At 36.9% G+C, this 18727-nt stretch overlaps 1 protein-coding gene across 6 annotated transcripts in view; it reads left to right on the forward strand.

Moving 5' to 3' along the window:
• VPS13A (vacuolar protein sorting 13 homolog A) overlaps positions 1–17267 on the forward strand; it is a 102919-nt gene extending 85652 nt beyond the window's left edge. For 2 of the 6 annotated variants that reach the window (XM_032441136.1, XM_032441137.1), the window contains 5 exons: positions 2553–2667; positions 11715–11800; positions 12513–12636; positions 14068–14142; positions 16435–17267. In XM_032441136.1, the coding sequence (XP_032297027.1) occupies positions 2553–2667; positions 11715–11800; positions 12513–12636; positions 14068–14142; positions 16435–16485 (451 nt within the window). In that variant the 3' untranslated portion in view covers positions 16486–17267. Of the gene's footprint in view, positions 1–2552; positions 2668–4107; positions 5102–10848; positions 11036–11714; positions 11801–12512; positions 12637–14067; positions 14143–16434 lie in introns of those variants that run through there. The other 4 variants (XM_015849182.2, XM_015849180.2, XM_015849183.2 and 1 more) reach the window with 4 other exon arrangements.
• Positions 17268–18727: the final 1460 nt, after the last annotated feature.

Genomic DNA, 18727 nt, shown 5'->3' on the forward strand with positions numbered 1-18727 from the left:
GCCCCCAGTGGCTGGTCAAATTGGACTACATGTGCCCCCAGTGGCTGGTCAAATTGGACTACATGTGCCCCTGGTAGTTGGTTAAATACATTCAGCTCACCCCGGAGGGCACATAGCTGGTTTCGGAGAGTGTTCCGCTCAAACTGGACAGCACCGAGCTCAGTCTGGAGGCTGTCATAGTTGGACTGGAGAGTGTTGTACCCGGACTGGAGGACGTTATGCTCGGACCGGAGGGCATTGTGCTCAGTCTGGAGAGTGTTGTGCTCAGTCCGGAGGGCATTGTGCTCAGTCTGGAGAGTGTTGTGCTCGGTCCGGAGGATGTCATGCACAGACTGAAGAGTGTTGTGCTCGGACTGGAGGGTGTCGCAGTTGGATTGGAAGGCATCATGCTTGGCCTGGAGGGTGCCGCACTCAGACTGGACGGCGTCATACTTGGACTGGAGAGTGTTGTACCCGGACCGGAGAGCGTTGTGCTCAGTCTGGAGAGTATTGTGCTCGGTCCGGAGGGTGTTATGCATGGACTGAAGGGTGTTGTGCTCGGACTGGAGGGTGCTGTGCTCGGACCGGAGGGCGTTATGCTCGGACTGAAGAATGTCATGCTCAGACTGGAGGGTGTCGCACTTGGGTTGGAAGGCATCATGCTTGGGCTGGAGGGTGCCACGCTCAGACTGGAGGGCATTGTACTTGGACTGGAGAGTGTTGTACCCGGACCGGAGGGCGTTGTTCTCTGACCGGAGGATGTTACACTCAGACTGAAGGGCACTGTGCTCTGACCGGAGGGCGTTATGCTCGGACTGGAGAGTGTCGAGTTTGGATTGGATACTCTCATTCTCAGCCCTGAGACTCTCTCTCTCAACCTCAAAATCTTCCCTCTCAGGAATAGTATTGAATAAGGCCCGATAAGCATTAGCTAGGCCCCAAGTCATTTGTGCCTCCTTAGATCTGCCTGAGCCACAACATTCCTGTCTCAAATACGCGGTCAAACTCTCAGGATTCTTTAAGTGTTCAGAAGTAAAGCTCCATGATGATCTAAAGATGTCTGTTTTCTAAAAGTCTCTCCAAAGTCTCTCCACACTCCCTGCCACTCAGTATTCTCTGGTTCTAGGGAAGACTTCCTCCTGATGTAACAAATGTAATAAATCCAAGAACCAATAAGTAAAAAAGTCAACAGTAAGTTCAGGGAGATTGACACAATTGACAGTGTGGTCCACTGGGACAACTGGTCATTCGAAGACTGCTTAAAGGATGCAAAGAAAAAAGGAAAAGCACGCTCAAAAACCACCATTTCCGTACTATTAGTTGCATTAGTTGCTCCCTCTGGAGCTGCATGCAAATACCAAATAAGCGTTGCTAACCATGCTTTCAATCTATTATACATTCCTATAACTTCATAGGAAAAATAGGCTAGCTTAAACATGGTCCAATATGTTTGGAGCATCATAAAAGAGGAACTAATGAAATGCAGTCCCTTGTAAAGCAAACCTACTAGAGAAAACTTTTTTTTTTTTTCTTCAATAGAGAGAAAAAAAGTAAAAAAGCAAAGCTCAGCAGTGTTTATAAAATAAACCAGGGTATTGGCAGTTCGCCTGGACTTTCAAGGTCAAGCTCACAGGTGCAGAATCGCAAACGTAAGATAGCTCCTTAACAGGAAAAAAAACTTGTTGCTCTGTTAAAAACTAAAAGAGCAACAGAAGAAAACACAGAAAAACAGCAACTCAATTTGCCCTCATTCTCCACCAAAATCTGTCACGGTCTGAATGAAAAAGTCCACCTGCGTCCGTGACAGGGGGCCGTGGGCCCCGCAGGGGCCCTAGGCCGAAAGGAAAAAGTTAATTAGGAAAAGAAAACAGCGGCAACGATCTATGGAAGCACACTTATTTACTAAATACTATATCGAATTACAGGATAACACAATATAATACAATATAATTGAAAATTGAGCTAACGAATCAAGCAAAATAGGAGAGAGAATGAGTCCCGTAACCGAGAGGCCTACTGTGAAACACAGGCGAAACGGCGAAGGCTCCCACACACTCCCCTGAACGCCAGAACTCAAAAGACGTCAGTCTAGCCTGCGACCGAGTTAATATAGAGTCCAGGTCCCGTGACCTATCGTGTTGTTCTCTGGGAGATGTAGTCTTCTTCTGTAAGTTGTAGATTCAGTAAAATTATTCATGCTTTATTTGATGTTATGATGTGGAATACTGATAGCAAAATTACAAAATTATTAAACCATGACAATCATAGAATCGGAGAATGGCTTTGGTTAGAAGAAACCTCAAGGATCATCAAGTTCCAACCCCCCAAACACAGACAGGGTTGCCAGCTACTAGGTTAGACACCATTTTCTGAAGTAGATAGTGTTATTTAGAAACCCTATAATTATTTCATAGACTGGTTACTTTCTGTTTATGTGTCAAATGTCTATACAGACAACAATAGCTGCTGTACTAGAATTTGCAATATTTTGAATATAAAATAGAGACTTTGGTAAATATTATAGCGAAGTACCTATACTGATACATAATTTAAATTTGCTGATTTATTGCCAGAGTTGCAGATTCAACAGAAGATGTGGTAAGCCTACGCCCACCTCGCTTCTTTGGTGAAGATGGTGTTGTTAGACCTTATAGATTAAGAGATGGGACTGGAAGCCAGATGTTACAGGTGAAGAAATAGCATAAAATTTAATTTTTAATTTGTTAAACTGAGTATTTTGTAGAAGTACCCTTTAAAAGAAATAAACCCTGTCATCTCTTGTCCAGTAACTCGGTAGTTAAAAAAATTCCATCTGATTTCATGGGTTTATGACCACTTTGGTGAGTTAACTTCCATGATTTAACTTTTGAAAAAGACGTCATAATTTATACCAATGTTATCTGTAGAGATTTGTGAAAAATATGGAATACTTTAAAAGAAGAGAATAATTTTTATGTATAATTAAATAGCTTATCATAAATTTTCAATTTTGATAAATAGTGGTGATAAATACAAAATATAAATTTTAAATGATGACTTTTTCATCACAGTTCTTTATAAAATATCATATTAAATATACTTAATAAATGTACTTGAAATAGCTGCATTTATGTCACTCTACCTACATTAAAATCTTGTAAACAATTTAGCACAAGGAACATGCTGAGTAGTGGATGGGAAAGTTATTCTTTCATTCAGATACCTCTGAAGCAAATTTAACCTAGATATAAAGGTGAAAATAATTTCCATTATTGTGCAGCATACAAAGTTTATATGTTTTTCCTCTGCTATAAACAAAATTGCATTGTAACAATGCTTGCAAGTAAATAATAAGGCAGTATTTAGAAACTGCATTAATGGAAACTGGAGATGTGAGCAGTTTATTTTTATTTTTAATAATATAACTTATAAATGTACAATTTATTTTCAATAAATTTATTTTTAAATAATTAAAGGATTCTCACTGTGCAGATATTGGTCATACAGAAATAACCTCTAGGGAGATTTAGGTAAGAACAGAGTAGACTTTGGAGAAGGATTTTAGATTTTGTGAAGTAACTGAAAGCAATGTACAGAAGCATTACCTTAGGTATAGTGTAGCTGAAAACTCCCACTAATGAACAGTATGGGGTTGTTAATGTTCCTCTTCTTTCTGTTAAGAGTAGAGACTTTTAAAACATCCCATTTCGTGTTTAAAAGTTTATCATTAAAATAAATACTAACAGGCTAACAGATTCAGCTCTAACATGGAAATATTTTTAAGACATAGCATTACTTTTACTTTTTCTGAGTCTTTTTTTACATGTTTGCATTTGCTTTTGTTTTGTTTTTTTCCTAAGGAGCACTTAGGAAGTTCTGCAATGTCATGTGCAATTCCAGTTTTTCTCTGTTATATTGTTGAGTACATTACTACCAGCTTTAATGACCCAACTTATAAGAGCATAACTATTAAGCTTGTTACATTTTGTGATGGCAGCCACCATTTGAAAGTAACTAAAATTTTAAAATTTCAGTGTTTCATGTTATAATTTACTACTGACAATTCCATGGCGTAGAATATGTATTTAATCCTTAATCCTATTGCTCTTCAACCAGGGTTTTTGGTTCTTAACTTTTTTCATTTTACAGATATGCTTCTGTCTTGCAGGAGAATCAGTGTACACATACCCCCCGGTATGCAACGTTCTAAAGAGCATAATGTCATCTTATGAGAAAAAGAGTAGTAACTGCATCCCTTTTATTTATTTTTTGCATATAGGTTTGTATTGGTAGTGCAGTTACTGTGTGGTATTGTTCTCAGCAGAATATCAGATTAGATCCAAATAAAACTTCTTTTAGTGATTGTAATTGCTGACCAAAAGGAACAGAATATAGAAGGCAATTCAACATGCTTGTACTTTGCCATGTACTGTCACTTCAGAATTTCTGTCTTATTATTTTGCTTAAATTACAAAAGTTTCCAGTCAAACAAATCATTCTAAACTAATATTTCTGCTTTCTTCTTCTCTTGTCATGCTTTCAGAAAAGACAGGCCTACAGGGAGTGGACTAAGACTCACGATAGTAGTGATGATGATTATGACAGTTAAGATAATTTATGTACTGTAAAAAATATACGTGGCCTTTGTCATATTCTTTTCAGTATTAACTGTTGTTGCTATAATTCCCACTGAGCAATCAGGGTTGATTCTAATACTACTACTGATACTAACTTCCTTCTAAATCTGTGCAAAAATTAAACAAAAAAAAAAAGGGAGGGGGAAAGAGGAGGGAAGGGGGAAATGTAAATAAAATGTATGATGAGAGCTATACAAAGTAGCAAATATAACAAATCTACATAGAGGAATTATTGTTATATATGACTAGATATTAGGCTGATACATATAATGGTGTATTAATACCACAGCTTAGCTTTTAGTTCCACATGTGTTTCTACGATATGTATTTAATATTTTTGCATCCTTATTTATAACTTGTTAGAGGGTCATAAATACGTAAGTCTTCATTGAACTGTTTAGTGAGTATTATAATACTGTTTGTTTAATATCCTATTTATTTCATATTTCACAACTATTTTGTCTGCTTTTCTTCTTTACAATAAACACATCTAAACTATTCTAAAATGGATTCATCTGTTCTGTTCCAGCATCACAGTTTATATTTCCTGCAACTAGGTTATGTCAAAACACTAGCCATGAAAACAAATGCATGTACTTTGGAAGTGACATTTAACTTAAGGTCTTATACTTTCATTCATAACTTGCTTTACCAGAACTCTGAAATGCTATAAATTATGTGTCATTTGGAATCCCCAGATGTATAAGGGTTTGGTTTAATTGTTTTAAATTGTAACCCTAAGTGATTTGGTTATAAATTTATGTTCCTTTCATAGCAGCACTAATAAAAAGTGAAAACCCCTATGTAAAATCAGTGAGAGCTGCTGAAAATGCCTGTATTTTATAAGGCTTCGTGCAGTAAAGCATAGATAAGAAAGTAGATGCTTTTGAATATTATTTAGCTAGATGTGGAAGAAGACTAAATATGAACACTGAGCAACTTTGTATTGTAAAATCTAAGGAACAGTTACTTGTCCCTCTAGAGTTGTTTTAGTTTAAATTCACTGGAAGGCTTTTCTTTTTCTGTGTCTGATTTGTCCTTCAAATTATGTTTTTGTGCTGAATTTTAAAGATGCCTTGAAAGAGATATGACAGATACAGCTGTAATTACCATAGAACTCTTCAGCTAAACCTGAATTAGAATTGCTCTCAAGCAAATGAGCTTCCATGATGATTTCAAATTTATCCAGTGCTGTCTTGTGTTTCACTGTGTGTTGTCTTTCAGTTGTCAAAATTCTGAAGAAAGAACTGTTAAAACCTTTAAGTGTGTTTATTCTGGCTGTGTGCCTTTAAAGGCTGCTGATACTTGCACAGTGGGCCAAGGAGTACATTTGCCTGTAATCTCCGTGATCAAAGGAGGGAAAACTCGACTTCAAACCTTCTTTTAACTTAGGCTACTGATGCTTAGGATCACTACCTATGTTGTATTGCTATTTAGTTTGTAATAGTAGCATCACAGAGTTATGAAGAAATAGACTAAAGACTGTGTTACTGACTGTGCACTGTTGGAAGGCTTTGGAATTTCAGGTATCAGTGGATATCAGAAATATAAATGCTTGAAGAATGTTGGAAATTATCTTCAATCTTGAAAAAAGACTTGTCATGTTTCCTTCATAGAGCTTAGTTGTATTTTTTAAATTTTCTGTAGTTCTATGAATCTGAATTCCAGTACTGTTACTGAAGACTTAAAGGACTGCATCCTGTTCTTTCAACTTAGACTACCAAATTCTCTGCTGTAAGCTGCAGAAAATTTTGATGATACGGCTTTTCTGGCATGTTTAGTTTTACTTTTAGTGACTTGCATAACAGTAACTTCAGTTTGTCTCCTTCCTGCTTGCTGAGGTGAAGATCTGTCTGTGATCTTTGTTGTTGCTTAGTACATCATTTTGTTTGTTTTTTATCAACTGAAGTTCTGTATGCTTAAGTCACTAACAGATAAATACCAGAAAACATTTCTGGAGTCATTTAAAAGACTTGTTAATAGTAATTGACAGAAGCTGAAGAGTTCTAACAGAAATCACTGATTTTTGCCCTTCAGCAATTAATGCTGAAAGAAGGGTTTGTCTCATGCTTAAATTCATTGCTTATGTTCTGTTTTTTAAATTGTTTTAATTTTCTCTCTCATAAAGTGAGAGCTTGTGAGGGCTTTTGTATGGTGCTGTGTAAGGGTTATTCCTCTAAAAATGCCACTGTAGTTTTAAGCTTAAACAGATGTTAATCCTCTAAACCAATTTTTCAATACAGTATCCTAATACAGCATTAAAAATAGTTAACTATGTGTTCAGCTTTAAGTTCAGAGTACCTTTTTGGTCAAGAAGCAAGTATGGATCAGGTAAGGGAATGTTTAAATGCATTATTCAAACACATCTAAGTATTCAAATGCCAGTCTGCCTAAAAGAAGAGCCAAGGAGTGGAAGAACGTGTCATAGTCCTTTATTCTCTTTCTGTCATGTCTCTTGGGCTTAAGTTCACATCAAATATAAAAATCCATATCTTCTAGTATATTGGTATGCTAAAATTGAGATTTTATTTCTTAAATTTATAGGCAGAAATACTTCCCAAGTTTGAAAATAACTTTTTTTTTTTTTTTTTTCCTCTACATTGTCCTGAACATTACCAGGCATCTGGTCACATGCATGTTATCTAGTTTGCCCATAGCTGAATAACAGCTGTCATTTCCTTCCTCCCTAGGAGAGCCTGTTGTGTCTAGATTAAAGAGAAACCTTACCCACCTATACGTACAAAGCTTAAATATGATCATGTAATCATTACCCATCCCCAATCAGAAGAGTTGTATATATTTACAAGCTGTTTGAGACAGAAACTAATACCAGGTCTTTACAAGTAACATGGAAGCTTGTGTGATTTATGCTTCAATTGCAAGCTAACATAAAACTGTGTGTATGCTTCATATGTATGTATATATATATATGTATATGCAGTATATGTGGCAGAAATTGAAGAGTCCTATAGCAAAGTATACTCCACCTTGTTAGCTGTCAGAAAATGCAGAAAACTGCAGTCTTTTTCCCTAATTCCCAGCTGAAGTCAGGTGCTTCAGATGCTATATACTGAAGGACTTCAGTTGTGTGGACAGACTAAAAACATCTGGATGCGGTGATCAAAGTGAACTCATAGATTGGCATGGTTTCTCTGCTCAGTACATGTGAAGAATTCTCTTGGTCAGTTTTTTGGTATGAATACTAAGATATTCTGCCAGTTTACACAGGCAAATTTCATTTCTGTTGTTAAGGAAACATTCTTGAAAGAATGATACTGTCCTGACTTTTGTAGTCCTGCCTTAGGGTGAAATGTTAACCTTGACCAAAGATTTCTCTTAAGAGAAACACACTGAGCTCTGGGTTAATGTTCAGCATGCTTGAATGGAATATTGAATTTTAAGGTCATAGATCTTGTGCAAGAGCCTTAGCTCTGTTTTATTTATTTATTTATTTTCTATAGAGTGGCATTGTACATTAGGATAGCAGTAATGAGAAGATAATAGATTAATTTTAGTTCTCATTAATAAAGGATGAGGAAGGAATTCCACATAGCAGAAAAAATGAATGCTTTTATTCTGTGTTGTCTCTTTTTAACAACTTTTCTCCTTTCTTTATACAGTTACACTAAATCTAGCAAATCACCTATGTGCTGTTTAGAACTAATATTTCTGTGGGGAATATTGGATATATAGTCATATCAGGTTGTCTTGGCAGCCAAGACAGCTGACTCTCTGACCAAAGAGAGACTGCAAACCAAAATACATTGTGCTTAGGAATGAAAGCTGGGAGAAAAAAGGGAAAGGGAGCGGATGTTAAGGCAACTGTCTTCCCTCTCCCTGGTATCCCTACTGGACTCAGTACAATGAAAAAACAGACTGGCAATTTAAAAGCCTAGTAAAAAAATAAATTTGATCTGAACATCAATAGAAAATGGTAGCATATGTATAATTACTTTTTAGTTAGTAATGCTTTACAAACTTTGTTCAGTTGAAGAGTTTAAAAGTGACGTCAAACATTCCAACTGTTGTTTCTTACATACTGCTGCTGCATTTTGGTAGAGCCATAGCCAGAAGTAACATGGATTTTAAATCTTGTTCCCCTATTTGCATATTATTATATATATATATTTTCATTTCTAACATAATCAAAGGCCTCTGTGCTTCTTTTCCAGTGAATTAAGGGCATGTGCTGTGGTTTGGAGTCTTTCTAAACACAGAGGTGCCACTTTTAGACACTGGGCATGTTTGCATTCCCCTGCACAGATGATCAAATTTAAAATTTTGTTTATCGCAGAGGTATCTAATTATCTGAATTATAGGTAAGAATAATTTTCTAAAGAGTGCATTTTTGCATTCATTGCTGTGAATTTTACGGCTGCTCGAGTGTTTTCAGCTGTTTCATATAATTTCAAAGTTGACTCAATGAATCAGAAGATTCAGATTATTAAATATTTTTTAAACTGAAGAATGGAAGTTTTGTTTTAAAAATCAGGTTTTGATTTCTTACAGTGGTGCAACTGATATTGAACAAACAGTGATTGACCAATATTGACTTTTGTAGTTTTGCATCATAAGACAGTTAGTATAAGATAATAGCTAGATACAATTAAATTAAAATTCGTTTATACATTCTTTAATAGAGAGGTAAATTTTATGTTCTTGTATGTTTGAGTTCTACCAGCTATTTTGCTGGCAGAGCATAGTAGTGCTATTTCTGTGACAATTATCAGCAGTAAACTGGTCTGTCCTTCTATGGTGTATTTCATAAGGGATAGAAGCATGTCTAAATTGAAAAGAGATTTGCAAAAAAAGAAGGGTATAAAATAAACTAAGTAACAACAGGCATTGCTACAGATGCATGTTTTGTATTTGTGCAACACTTGTCCTGTGTTAATTTCCTGGTTAACATCTGCTGTCTACAAAACTATGGAACACAGATAATATGAATTTATGATCTTTAACTTAGAGCTAATAATAAGTTTCATCTCAGTTCAACTATCTGGATACCTCTGTGCACCACGTGCTTACAATATTTCTGTGCTAACTGAGCCACTTCTTTTTAAATTTTAGTAGTTTCTGTTGAATTTTTGGGATGTATGTATGACTGCCTTGTAGGATGTCAACCTCTGTGATGCTTAAGAAATGCATTTACGTAAATCATAATTCTCAGTACATTATCTGTACACTGAATGAGTTACAGTGGAGCAACATGACTTGTCAGAAATTGCATAGCAAGGTAGTGAGAAGCCAAAAAGAGCTAACTTGTTTCTTGTTAGTCCAGCACAGAGCTTACTCCAGTGCTATGCAAAAATTAAGGAAGTCTTGTTCTGATGCAAAAGAAAGACTAGATATCCTCTTCATAACGATAAGACTAAATTTCTAAATGCTTCTCCCCTGTAGTCACTGTTAGTAGTAGATACTGGTTATGGTCTGAAAGCATTGGTCCAGTAACAGAAATTGCTGGCCAAAATTCAGAACATGTGCTGCAACTGTTAAAAGATTAAATACCACTGTGCATATTGGCTACCGCTGTTCAATTATCCTTACCCTTTCTGCACTGCTGAAATAACATAGAAACTGCCTTGTGAGATAATTTTTTAGTTACTTAGTGGTCCAAGTTTCTACTTCATATGAGATGCAGGAAGAAACTCAAATCCTCTGGTGACAAAACTAGACATGCATAGCCTGACTAAAGAGTTTTCAAAAATCTTTCCAGAAGAAAAAAAACAACACATAAATTTCCAATTTATTAAGCTCCTAATTCTGTATTTATTATGCCATTCATTTTTATGTATTCTCCTTGACCTTGATGCTCAGTTTTACAATAATGAACTTGTGCAGTGTCTAAAACAGGGAGGCACATGATCAACAGTTGTGATTTTGCAGGCCAACAGATACGAGGACAGGAAAATAATCTGAATTTCAATTTGCTGTCCATGTTCTTTCTGGAAATATTTATTTTGAGAACCAGTTACTCAGATGTTCTTGTATTTCAGTAATGAAAGAAGCATCTGTGGGGGAAGGCATCATTTTTAGAAAACTGGTCAAGTGGAGTTATCTGTGCTGTCAGATTTCCAGTTTTAGTGTAAACTTAATGAAGAGTCTTTATCATTTAACAATGGTAAAAAATAGTAAGTGTTCTGGCGTTTTAACTGTTTGTGAAAGCTAGCCTATGTTTTCAGTATGTTAATGGTTGGCTGTTTATTGAATTGCACCTGTTTATACTAATCTATTTTTATTTCCAATATAACAGATGGGAAACAGGCAAGCAGTTGGGGATCTCCCAGACAAGATGCACTGATCTTAATGTGATCACTAGTTTGATCAGTAATCACCTGGGAAGTCAGAAATCTCTTGGTTGCCAAGCCGTGTTAAAATTGCAGAGCCTCTGTTAAAAAAGAAAAAAAGAAAGAAGCAAATAAAACAAAAAAAAACATTAATCTGCTGTCACTGTGTTGTGAATTTGTTGCCTAGTAGGGAGTATACAGCTACAATATTCACAGCAATTGTGGTGGTGTTTTGTTTTTTGTTTGTTTGTGTATTTGTTTTTTTTTTGTATTTGTTTTTCCTTGTTTGTTTGTTTGTTTTTTTAAGTTAAGCAACTTGACGGAGAAGTGAAAGAATAGATGAAAGTGATAAGCGTTGCCTCAAATGCATCTTTACGTTTCATTGTATGCATGACAAGTAGGATTTTGTAGAATTAAGTGTGGATTGAACCCAGGGTTAATGACTCCAATGTTTCAGAGTTCACTCTTCATAAAAATTAAAAAAATGAGCTGTATTTTAACTGTACTTATTTCTTGTGTTGTCTTTGAATTTTATGAGTGGTAGAGTGAGCTAAAAATATGTAGCAATTACATTGTTCCTTGCCACTTCTTCCTGGGACTGATTTCTGTTTGCATACTTGCATTTCTAAGGACAAAAAAATTTTGCATAATGTAAATATTAGCTGTAACAGACCTGTTAGCCATATTCCGAGTTAGGAAAGAAGCCTTTTACATAAAAGTATGTGGTATGTACTGTTACAGCTAATCCTTCTGGGACATAATACATTTTAAATAATAAACACATTGATTTATACTTTCATACTCAAAGCTATAAAAATTTTGTCTCTTTTAGAAAATTGAAAATGGAAGGTTTGCAAAACTCAAATATATTGCGCATGCTATGGTCAACAGTACAGATCTGTTAATGGTGACAAAGAGGTAGGCAGTTTTGACTATGAGTAATAAGTACGTAAACCTATATTATAAAAAGTGTGTGTGGCTGAATAATTCTTAATCTGTAAATGTGCTTTGACATATGTGCCATTTTGTATATGGATAAAGTACTGGGGAAGGCATGCTTAGTGTCCTTTTTGTTAATCACCTCCACAGCGGCATTGAGCAGTATGAGAGTATGTTCTTTGGGTGTCATGGTAAGTTTCCTGCTTAAGAAGAGGAAAAGATTGTTTGTTTTGTGATTTCTGCAGTTGAGCAAGATTCATAATAAATCGGATAAGGCTGAGGTTAGTGGATTGTGAGATTCTATTAGAAGTTGGCATAATGAAGGAAAATGCATAATATAGGAACAGCGAGTCAGCAACATTTAATAAGTACCAAGAATCCTGTGTAAATTAAGTCTATAATTTTTTGCAGAAACACAGCTAGAAGTATTGTTTTGCTTTTGTTATGAAACTGATTTAAGTGAGAGCATTCAAAATTCAGGCTTTTGGAAACAATGCTGTGTAGTTATTATATCTAATTAGAGCTGAAATGTTTCAGAACAAATGTATGATACCACTGAATTTAGAGCTGAAATGTTTCAGAACAAATGTATGATGCCACTGAATTTAGAGGTAACTTGATAATGTCAGATATTTTTTACATTGATTTTTAAATTATGAATTTCTTTTTTGTTGCTGTTGTCATTGCCTAGTGGTGTCTTATTTGTGACAAAAGGGACATTTGGACAGTTGACATGTGAGTGGCAATACACTTACGATGAATTTACGAAAGAACCATTCATTGTTGATGGCAGGAGGTTACGCATTGAAGCAAAGGTAAGTTAACCTGATCACATTTTGTCTTCCTTTAGTGTCTGTTTATAAAACTGAATTCCTGATCTTTTTCCTACCTGAGGCGTTCTTGGAGAAATGAGTTTAAATGTGGCATTGGCATCCCTTAGATCATGATTTTCTGGCTATTTTTAAGCAGAATGCAGACTTGGTGTTTGCAGCCGAAATTGTTCCTCAAGTCTTGGGGATATTCTTGCTAATGTTTGCCAGTTTGTCTAAAATTTACAAATTTCATGCTTTTCATTGAAACAAACAAAACCCTGATAAATTGGCAGTGGAAAGCAATAAGAGATTTAAGCACTGATAACTGAACCAGAGCCAACATTCCTTATAAAAAATAATTCATTGAATTCTCCATGAGACTTTTTTCTGTTTTCATTAAGTTTCATGTGTGTAATTATGCGTTTTGGTTGTCAGGACAACCTTGACATTGTGCCTGCAAAGTTTTTCACTTATACTTTTTTCTGCAGAAGACCATAAGAAGCAGAGCCATATTGCCTTGGAATCCTCTCAATTTGATTTCTAACTGTGTGTGAATTTGTATAGGATAAATTCCTACCATAATTCTTAGTTCCCGTAATTTCAAATGCTGCTAAATAACACATCCATCTTTATTCTAACACAGCAATCATTTCGGAGTCCAATCACTTGCCTGCAATATGCTTTTTATATTGAAATCTGTGGCTGAAAACAGCATTATTTTATTTTATTTTATTTATTTATTTTGAAGCACTACTTCTGTTTTTTTTTTTCTTCTGGAGTCTAAATTGCAGTTTTCAAAGTCCACTGCTTGCAAATCAGTATTAGTAGAATGTCCACCTAGATAATGACTTGAAGGCTAATGAAAAGTTAAGAGGGAGTACTGGATTGTTACCCCACATATACTATTATCTGCTGTCCTACTTTTTATTACAGCCCAGTCTCTGGTGGCTCCATGGCATAAAGTAGTTCCATTCTACTATGTCTTTATGCAGAAAATAAAGTTTCTCAGGGTGTGTGCATAAGCTGTGACATACTCAGATTAGTATAATAGGCACATGGTAAACCATGTCTGCCTTAATATTAAATAACTGGTGAGTAGTTCTTGATTATTTTTATAGAATCACATAATTGCTTGATTTGGAAAGGACCTCAGAAATCATCCAGCCTCCCAACCAGATCAAATTCTCAGGGCCGCATTCAGCCTGGCCTTGAGCATCTCTGGAGAAAGAGCAGAAATGCTCAGGTCATCCTGTTCCAGCACATTACCACCTTTTGTGTGAAAAACTTCCCACTGACATCTAATATAAGTTTCCTCTTTTCATTCAAAGTGACGCCTTCTTGTCATATGAATTTTGAAGAAACTAACTGATTATTATTATTTTACTTTTTTCTTTCTTTCTTTTCTTTCTTTTTTCTTTTTTTTTTTTTTTAAAGGAAAGAGTAAAGTCTGTGTTCCATGCCAAAGAATTTGGAAAAATTATTAACTTTAAAAGTCCAGAGGATGCTAAGGTAAAGTCAAAATATTGTCACAATTGTTACATTTGGCTTAAAAAGGGAAGACAAAAAACCAAAACCTACTCAAGTGTTGAAAAGAATGTGTTTCTTATTATACTTACAAAATTCTCATCATTCATAGAAGTAATCTCCCTGATGTCTCTGTTGAATATTAGTTCAATTACTTGATTGTTTGTTTGGTAGATATAGAAACAAAGTTTCTGGGAATGTAGGTAAGAGGTGTGTGATTGTTTCTTTTAAGTGTTTCAGTGCAAACAAGATTGCTCCAGAATGTGTAGGGGATTATTTAGTCTACTCAACACAAAGTACATGAAACTGCTTTCTGTTTCCACACAGCGTTTACACAGATGGAAATGGGAATAATCTATTCAGTACTGAATCTCATTGAGAAATACTCATTCCGAACATCAAACTTTTCTATGCTTAAATTTTGAGAATTACAACTGTCTGTCAGACAGCTGTTTTTAACAGTACTGCCAACAAAAGTAAACAATCAAGAATATGAACTAAAACATTAAGTAAGGTTTGATAGAATATTACTGGTGAACTGCGCCCAGAGTTTAAGAATGAGGAAAAATCCTAGTAGAAAATGAAGCAGTTTAGTTGATCCATCACATTGTCATTATTGGACACGTTCTACTTGATCTCTCCATTTTGACATAGTTTTTCTCTGCAAAAGGGTGGTTCAGGCCTACTCCCAGAATTACAAAGTAGCAGGTTTCCTCAAGTTCTCACTTCTATCAGAGTGAATTGTTATTTTCACAATCAAATTAATTGTGCATATATACACACCAGTGGCATATGGATATGGAGCATTCTGTGAAAGTTCCACCTGCTCAACATTTTAAGTTCCTTTTGTTTTCGCAAGGGTAGCAAACATTTGCATCTGAGTAATATCTTTTGGCTCCTTCCTCAAAAAACATCACAAACACTGTCAAGGTCCTGGAGGGCCCCGTGTTGAACTGAGACCCAGGAATCTGTGTGGGAGTCAAATCCCAGCTGTGCCTCAGCTAAGCCAGGAAGAATACCAGAAATCAAAGTAGTGCAAAGTAGTACACAAAGTATTATGTGTATTGTAAGTCTCAAGCCAGAAGGAAGCTGAAAAAGCTGTGTGTACATTAAAACAGAAAAGAGGTTAGCCTTTTTTAGGAAGGTCCATGTACTTAATGAATCCAACAGGAATGCAAGTATGAAGGGGAAAATGGTATTTGTCGCATAGACTGGGTATGGATGGTTGTTCTATTGTAGAGAACGAATATTTAACAGATTCGTCAAAAATTAGAATCAAAGTCTTGGGGGCTAACCTGCGGAAGGAAAAAATGGTCTTTGAGAGTTGCTTCTGTATGGTTGAACCTATGGTCACTTCTGCAAATGTTACACTTATGGTTTATATATAGAGAAGAAATTGAGGCAAGCCTTTAAGTAATGGTAAAAATGAAACTTTCTCAGTAACGGGTATGAGATCACTTCAGTGACACTGCCTCAAGAACTTATGCTGTTTGTCAGTCTTGTGGACACTGCAAGTCTGTTCTGCATCTGTGAGAAGTGCCATACTCATAGTGTAGAGGTGGTACTTGGGACAGCCAAGTCTTTCCTGACACCTTCAATATGCCACTAAACCAGTATAGGGCTGTAGTGGATAGGGAAGTACCCTCAAGATCTGTGACATAGAGCCTGATCATGTGACAGAACCTTATATTGGCTTGCCTTCTTTGAAAGCTACCTTTTTAAAGCCAGTCTCACTGCATAAAATTTCATTTCATACCCTAGCTCTCCATTGTCTGTCCTTTATTTATTTTTTTTAGTGTCTCTGGAACTAATTTCTCTTCCATAGTCAGCAAATATATAAATACTCAGAGGAAACTGAATATCTCCAAGGAAAGCTTATTTCAAAATAACCCGTATTACCATGTCTGCAACCCATTTATGTCCACTGTCTTGTTATTCTTGCTTTTAACCTCTCATGTGGGACTCATCTAGTGTTGTAGACTAATGCAAAGAATTAATAAGTGTACATGTCATTTTTATTTAAAAAAAAAAAAAAAAAAAAAAGCAGGACCATCAACGTGGGCAGATTAATTAGCAGTGACAGTCAATGTCACCACACCAATGTCATCTTTTTCAAGTGATAAAATAAGGATTTACCATCTAAAACAGAAAAACGTTAAAACTCAGGCAGAGAGCAGATAGACAGTGAAGTGTCTTCTGCCGGAGCCAAATTCTCAACTGCTCTGTATGGATTTTAACAAGAACATGTTTTCATTTTTTTTCTTTTCCTCCACACAGTGGATCCTTTCTAAATTGGAAGAAGTGAGAGAGAATCGGCCAAAGTCATAATGAATGGAGAAGCACCAAGGGATGAAGTGTACTGAGCAGCTACCTTCTAACTCCTTTTGAACAAGAAGAACTAGTTGCACATCAGCAATATTTTACAAATAAAGAAAATGAAAAAGGAGGGGGGGAGGCTAAATTAGTTGGCACACCGATCTGTGGATGTCATAAAAAGAAAAGTATTATTAAGTTTCAGAAAACCCACAAACCTCTAGTGATGAAAATGTTTTGCCAAGTTTCAGCTATTTTATTAAGCTTGAAAATTCCAGATTTCATTTTTTTTTTTTTCAAAATACAATTTATATGAATTTGCTCAACTTCTTTTGAAGGAAGCATTAACTTAATTATCACTGTTTTAAAGCTCAAATCCTATGGAATCTGTTCACCAGAAAATTCTTAACTTAGTTAATCACAGGAGGGGCTACTTAGTTAACAAATACTATTTTCTTTTATAAATGAATAGGCCAGGTCACAATGAATTTTCATTACAGTATCACTTTTAGTGTGAACTTTTTTATATCCTACTCAAGGAAATGTCATTACACCCTTATCATTATTAAGAGAAAATATAACAGTTTACAGAAACTTATTATGGGGATAATTAATATATGTCTGCACTAGTAATATGAATTTAAGCTTGTTATTCTAAATAAAAGTTATAGCAGATTTGCAGCTAAAAAAGGAAGATTTGGGGTTATAAGGGCACTGTTGCATACCAAAAATATTTGCCGTGGATATTGTGTGCTAAGCAAGTGACTAATAAAGTCAGATTTATATTAAATAACAAATACAGTATTTCACAGGTGCTTTTTTCAACACTTCTTATCCTCTGGAACTTTTGTTTCACAGAATCACAGAATGACCCGGGTTGGAAGGGACCTCAAGGATCATGTTGTTCCAACCCCCCTGCCTAGCAGGGCCACCAAACATACACATTTACTAGATCAGGTTGCCCGGGGCCCCGTCCAACCTGGTCTTGAACACCTCCAAGGACGGGGCATCCACAACCTCCCTTCACTTTCCTAGTGAAGAACTTCCCCCTAACATCCAACCTAAATCTTCCCTCTTTCAACTTAAAACCATTTCCCTGTGTCCTGCTATTGTCAGCCCTTTCAAAGAGTTTACTCCCCTCCTGGGTGTAAGTTCCCTTCAGGTATTGAAAGGCTGCAATGAGGTCACCCCGCAGCCTTCTCTTCTCCGGGCTGAACAAGCCCAACTCCCTCAGCCTGTCCTCATAGGGGAGGTGCTCCAGCCCCCTGATCATCTTTGTGGCCCTCCTCTGGACCCTTTCCAAAATCTCTATGTCTTTCTTGTACTGAGGGCTCCACACCTGGACACGGTACTCCAGATGGGGCCTCACAAGAGCCGAGTAGAGAGGGGATAATCACCTCCCTATCCCTGCTGACCACCCCTCTCCTGATCCCATTTGCCTTCTGAGCTGCCAGAGCGCACTGCTGGCTCATGTTAAGTCTCTCGTCCACCAGGACCCCCAGGTCCTTCTCTGCCGAGCTGCTCTCAAGGACAACTCCTCCCAGCCTGTACAAGTGCCTGGGGTTCTTCCGGCCCAAGTGCAAAACCTTGCACTTTGCTGTGTTGAACCTCATTAGGTTCACCCGAGCCCAGCTTTCCAGCCTGTCGAGGTCCCTCTGAATGGCATCCCTTCCTTCCACCGTATTGACCACACCACTCAGCTTGGTGTCATCAGCAAACTTGCTGAGGGTTCACTCCATTCCCTCATTGATGTCATTAATAAAGATGTTAAAGAGCACCGGTCCCAAGACAGACCCTTGGGGGACACCGCTTGTTACTGGCTTCCACCTGGACATAGAGCCATTGACCACCACCCTCTGTCTGTGGCCTTTCAACCAATTGCTTATCCATCTAGTTGTCCACCCATCAAATCCACTTCCCTCCAATTTGGAGATGAGGATGTGGTGGGGGACCATGTCAAAGGCCTTGCTCAGGTCCAGGTAAATGACATCGGTCACCTTCCCTTCATCCACCAACGCCGTCACTCCATCATAGAAGGCCACAAGATTAGTTAAGCATGACCTTCCCCTGGTGAAGCCGTGCTGGCTGTCTTGGATCACATGCTCATTCTTTATGTAATTGAGCATGTTGTCCAGGAGGATCTGTTCCATAATCTTCCCAGGCACGGAGGTGAGACTCACCAGCCTGTAGTTCCCTGGGTCCTCCCTGCTCCCCTTTCTTGTATATGGGAGTGACGTCACCCTTCCTCCAATCATCC

Source organism: Coturnix japonica, chromosome Z (assembly GCF_001577835.2).
Source record: "Coturnix japonica isolate 7356 chromosome Z, Coturnix japonica 2.1, whole genome shotgun sequence".
Lineage (NCBI taxonomy): Eukaryota > Metazoa > Chordata > Aves > Galliformes > Phasianidae > Coturnix > Coturnix japonica.